Here is a 5850-nt window from a genome sequence, read left to right as displayed (position 1 = left end):
TGAAATTATCATTTTTATACTTTTTAGTATTAACGAGTTATTCGCATTTTTTAAGACAATATAGTGTAGCAACAAATATATGATACACAATTTGAAAAACAGTTTTGTTTTAATATGATTAGTTTTACTATACGTGTCACATGTACTGATGTGTTAGTTACAATCCAAAAATTGCCACAATTAGCTGAACACATATCATAGAACACAAATCTTTAACACTTCTTTAACCGAAGACATTAATACTGTTCAGTCTGTGGTCAAGTTTATAGCTAAAGTTTCAGTTAAGTATTATGGGATGGCGTAGTCTAGTGGTAAAGAACTAGACTGCTGACCCGACCAAAACCTTCCTTACCCGGGGAAAAAAGTCGGAAAGAGACACTATCTGCGTGATTGAGGTTAAGCGGCCAAAAGTAGTAAACGGGTCTAGATAATAGAAGTAGTGTCTACCTTTGTTATACAAATGCGACTAGTGTTTCTTTCAGACATTTTTCTCCCTGGGGGAGGGGTCCTTAAAATTTTCGGGGGGTGGGGCGGTTGGACTTAATTTTCCGGGAGAAGGGATATATATTTTCAATATAAATTATATTTCGTTATAGGGGTAGTTGACGTTCTTCAGGGGACTCAGCCCCGCCCCCCCTCTCCCAGAAGGGTTGCCTGAAAGAAACTCTGAATGCGACTTTTGTCATGTTTGAGCTTAGCTTCAAGGTATAAGGGTATGACAACGTTTGCATTTAGTAGGGATATGCAGTAGCTACGTTAAAATGCCGATTCTGGATAAAAATTCGTTTTCAATTACATGTTTCGTTTCCGGTTAAATTGGAAGAAGAGGTGGTGAGTTTGATTTTGGTTTTAGTTTAGAGAAAAAGACAACACTGTCAACATAGCGCCCGTAGTATTTCTCCCTCAACGGGCCATTTATATAGTAAGTAATATTTACAGCTGAACGTGTTCTTTTCTATAAATAACACATGAACAGTAAGACTAGATTGGTTTGATCTGGTAGCATGTGTTTGAGTTCATCCTAGAGAACTTTGAACAAAGTTTTATGCGTTATTTTAAAATATAACCAGTTGTTCAGCGGATATTTGTGTCAAACGTTCTCAGCCTTCTGGAGTCGTACGGTGGGAGAGAAAAGATCAACAGTCTCAACATCTATCGTGCCATCGCTTCGTTGCTGACAGTATGTTCTGAGAGATTACATCAACAAATACGATTATATCACAAGTCGATTCAGTGTTGCCCAGATACGAGTGCTAACTACAGCTTTTTCAGCTAGACAGTGCAATATACTGAGGTAACTCAAAGGTGCTTTTCATTTTACTTTAGAGTAACTTTACAGAGATTACACTAAAAATGTATGCAAGAATTCAATACAATAACGTGAACAATATATTTTAAATTTTTTATAAGATAGACATGAACATGTGTATTCATTCGCTGTGTGCTATTTTTAAATGTGGAAGCAAAAACAATACGTTAATTTATTCATGATATATACATTTAGTAATTTATGCACATTTTGAACGTTTTTCATAAATTTATCTAATTTGAAGGTTTGAGCATGGTTAAGTCACAGTTCTCCCTCCTGTTTATAACGATGATGGTTTTTGTGAATGTTACGTCACATAAACGGACGTTTAAGGCCGCGGTCTACGGGCACGAAGTGATTCTACCTACGGACACTGACAGCGTCATCTCACGAGCACAGGCCCTCGTTAACATGAACAAAAATCTGGGGGTTTATCGTGAGCAGGCACGTTAGGCTAAACGAAAGGTAAGTTGGGTGGGAGTGTGTAGGATGGGGGGTAAACTAGAGGTAAGTTGGGTGTGTGGGAGGTTAAACTAGAGGTAAGTCGGGTGTGTGTGGGGGGGGGGGATGGGGGGTAAACTAGAGGTAAGTTGGGTGTGTGGGAGGTTAAACTAGAGGTAAGTCGGGTGTGTGTGTGGGGGGGATGGGGGGTTAACAAGAGGTAAGTTGGGTGTGTGGCAGGCTAAACTAGAGATAAGTTGGGTGTGTATGTGTGTGTGGGAAGGGGAATAAACTAGAGGTAAGTTGGGTGTGAGGGAGGCTAAACTAGAGGTAAGTTGGGTGTGAGGGAGGCTAATATAGAGGTAAGTAGGTGTGTGGCAGGCTAAACTAGAGGTAAGTTGGGTGTGTGGGAGATTAAACTAGAGGTAAGTTGAGTGTGTGTTTTTTTAACCTTTTTATAGAAAATTATTTTTTTAATAATTTATGTAACTAAAAGTGATGATGTTGCTTTATCAACAGGGTGCCAACATCATTGTCTTCCCTGAAGATGGACTTTACGGTTACGTATTTAAACGAGAGACCATCGCCCCGTACCTAGAGACAATCCCCGACCCTAGGGACGTGACGTGGTCTCCGTGTGTCGACCCAGGACGGTATAAAAACACGGACATTCTGCGGTCGCTCAGCTGTATAGCTAAAGACAACGGCCTGTACCTGGTAGCTAACATGGGGGACAAGCAGCCATGTTGTAACGTCACAGATCCCAAGTGTCCGGCTGACGGTTGGTACCAGTACAACACCGATGTGGCTTTTGGTCCGGGCGGTACTCTCTTGGCCAGGTACCACAAGTACAACCTTTACCGCGAGCTCCAGTTTGACAGGCCCCCTGTGAATGTTGAATATTTTGACACCCCGTTCGGCAGGTTTGGTTTGATGGTCTGTTTCGATGTTTTATTCTACGAGCCGGCTATAGCGATGGTGCTACAGCACAATATTTCTAACATCGCTTTCCCAACAGCGTGGAGGGACTCACTGCCTATCTTGTCTGCCATAGGATTTCACTCCTCGTTTGCGCGCGCTCTTGGTGTAAACTTTCTCAGTGCCAACCTTCACCTTCCAGACTTTAGATTTCACGGCAGTGGCATCTACGCAGCAGAAGGCGCGAAGAGCTTCTACTACGGAGCACGCAATGATTCGTCACCCAAACTTTTGGTCGCTGAGCTGGATGTGGTGGACAGACCTGAACCGAACATAGAGACAACACATCCAAGACTCGATAACCCCAGGTCTAACAATGTGGTCAGCCGTCATGTAAAAACGCCAAATATTGCTGAATTTACTTCTGTGTTATCAAAAGACGCATTCACTTTCCGAACTCTAGATTCGCCATCAGGTTCTATCCGAGTGTGTCAGAAAGAGGTCTGTTGCTCCCTTAATTTTTCCATCGATCCTTCATGTTTTGGGAACGATCTTTTCGCGTTCGGTGCGTTTGATGGTCCGCACGCGCACAGAGGTGAGTACTACTTACAGGTGTGCACGCTGGTCAAGTGTGCACAGGCCACCAACAGAACCTCTTGTGGGACCTTCACGTACACGTCATCAACCTATTTTCTAAAAATAGAAATGAGGGCGGAGCTACCAACCCGTTATGTTTACCCTCAAATTGTGCTGTCTAACCGCGAGGGGGAGCTAGGGCTGGCACACGACGACACCTGGGGGTTTCATGTCGGCACTCTCAACACCAGTCCCGCGTTCAACGCCACGCTTCTCTCAGCAACACTGCTTGGTAGGAACTACCCACGTGACCGCAAGATTTAAACCCATTGGATAAAAAAAAATTAGTTCATGTTGAGAGAGCTCACTGTTTCAGCTTTACTAATATACTGCGTCTAATTGTCAGAAAAATAAAGAGTTTTTAAACAAGACGAGCGTTAAGTTTTGGTTATACACAAAAAGGTGCTTTAGGATTTAAGTTTGACAGACTAAGAGGTGTTGTTTTTTTCTTTTAGATCAATGCGAGTTTTCCAATTTTGTTTTAAAGCAATATCAACATAATACAATAATTAATACGACTGGTTATGTCAAAGCTTCAAGTAATGCGAGTAAAAAAGAAAAAAAAAAACTTGAACAATAAGCCGATATAAATTATTTTACCAGTGTCGACCAAAGTAATTATTTAAAATACATGTAGGCCTACCTGTTTAGTAATAAATAATGTTATTTTCTTTTCGAATAAAACTCAAAAATTTTATAGGCCTAAATATCGATAAATATTTTCAGCTACCCTTCTCTCGCGTCAGTTTGACATAACTGACAGTTTTATTTTATACTCGCCGTCGGTACCTGCTCCACGGGAATTATAGGCCTATATATTTTAATGTTATACTTTTAAAAAAAAAAACGATAAAAACCTGTTGTCTGAGACTCGGTGGGACACTGGGCATGTGAACTAGAGTTAGGTAGTGTAAGGTACACCTGTGACGTCAGCATATGAAGGGATAGTGTGGTTAGACTCGTGCTCAGCGAAATCGGTGTTTTTATTCAAAAGACAAAAAAGTCAGAGGCGTGAAGTCTTTTTGAATGTGGGGTCTGGTTCTTTCGTGACGATAAGTGACAGACGTGATGTCATTTATGGATGACCCCGAAACTCACAGTTATCCAAAGGATGACGGGTGGTCTAGTAACTATAAAAAACGCGTGGGTCACTAAATTATCTATTGGACACATCTACTAATATTAAGGAAGAGAGATGCATTTCTTTTTAGTTATTTAAATAGTAGTGTATTATTATAAATTTAAAGAAAGTAATTTTTTCTCCCTTTTATTACATTTATTTTTTTATAAAATGGTTTTTATGCATTTTTGTCTAAGAAACACTGTTGAGCGCATCTATGGTGGCGGCAATTTGTCCTATATAGCTGCGAAATTACATATCTGTCTCGTGCAAATCAAAATAATTCTTATGGGAATTTTACCTCTAATGGCTTATTAGTTGGCTAAGACCTAGACTCACAGGAGAGGGGGGGGGGTGTATGACCACGTGTGAGATTTTATGCTCACATTTGGGAGTTACGGGTACAGGTAGGGATGTATGACTACAGGTTTGAATAGTATTGATTGTGTGATCACGTGGACTGCGTGCAAGATATCAGGAAGGTAGAGTTTCATGTGTTTGAACAAGGCTTCGGTGTGGTTTCTCAAGTTCAGTGTTTATCAATGGATCATTATGAGCTGCACAATGTAGCTTAAGTCACATTGCTAGGCCAAGTAAGACACATTAGATCACGTTCAGCAGACGACATTTTAACAAAAAGGATAACAGCTTTTCTGTGCGTTTAAGTTTACCATGTTTAAGTTTGGAGTCATTTTCTTACTTGCAACTGCTCCGTTATGTAATTTGTTTTTATATAACACATGAACTAGAGTCTAGAGATTAAATAACGGCTTTCTCCGTTTTTTGCTGGCTACTAACTTTGTGAGTTTTGAAATTATTCTTATTAGAAATATGTGTTACAATATTTCGGAATAAATAAAAAAAAACAATCTACGACAAGTGCCCCGAAATCATTTAATTATTTTCGCGAAGAGAAATTTTTCAAATTCCTGAAATGCCGCTGTCACTAATTTCACTTTCTCGTTCTTTTTATATGTTGAACCACACCAAACAGGAGACACCAAGAATTAATGGAGACAATGTATGTAAGTCAGAATTGGTGTAGGTGGTGGTGATAGAATAAGAGCAGTTGAATACCCCAATAGATCCACATAAAGGAAAGTTGCCTCAGGTTCTTACAGCAAGTGCCAACGTTACGCTAGGGCATATGAATATATATATATATATATATATATATATATATATATATATATATATATATATATATATATATATATATATATACATATATATATATATATACATATATATATATATATATATATATATATATATATATATATATATATATATATATATATATATATATATATATATATACTAGCCGTCCCGGCCAGACCCTGCACTGGCATCTCTGAAAAACGTATCTGTAAAGGATCATAACTTGTGTGTTTAGTAATCAGCATTTATCCGGCATTGCCCACCC

The 5850-nt window shown here is 39.3% G+C and overlaps 1 protein-coding gene across 1 annotated transcript; it reads left to right on the top strand.

The window, feature by feature from the left end:
• Positions 1-1561: 1561 nt before the first annotated feature.
• Positions 1562-3568, top strand: LOC131939589 (vascular non-inflammatory molecule 3-like). Its single transcript, XM_059297994.1, is given in 2 exon segments — positions 1562-1774; positions 2270-3568. Coding segments are annotated over 2 exon segments (1512 nt in total).
• The last annotated feature ends 2282 nt before the right edge of the window (positions 3569-5850 follow it).

Source organism: Physella acuta, unplaced genomic scaffold (assembly GCF_028476545.2).
Source record: "Physella acuta isolate Inbredline_101_S28 unplaced genomic scaffold, ASM2847654v3 ptg000284l, whole genome shotgun sequence".
In the NCBI taxonomy this organism is placed as follows: domain Eukaryota; kingdom Metazoa; phylum Mollusca; class Gastropoda; family Physidae; genus Physella; species Physella acuta.
Note: the sequence above shows the minus strand (reverse complement) of the source record. Positions and strands in the feature narration are given on the sequence as shown.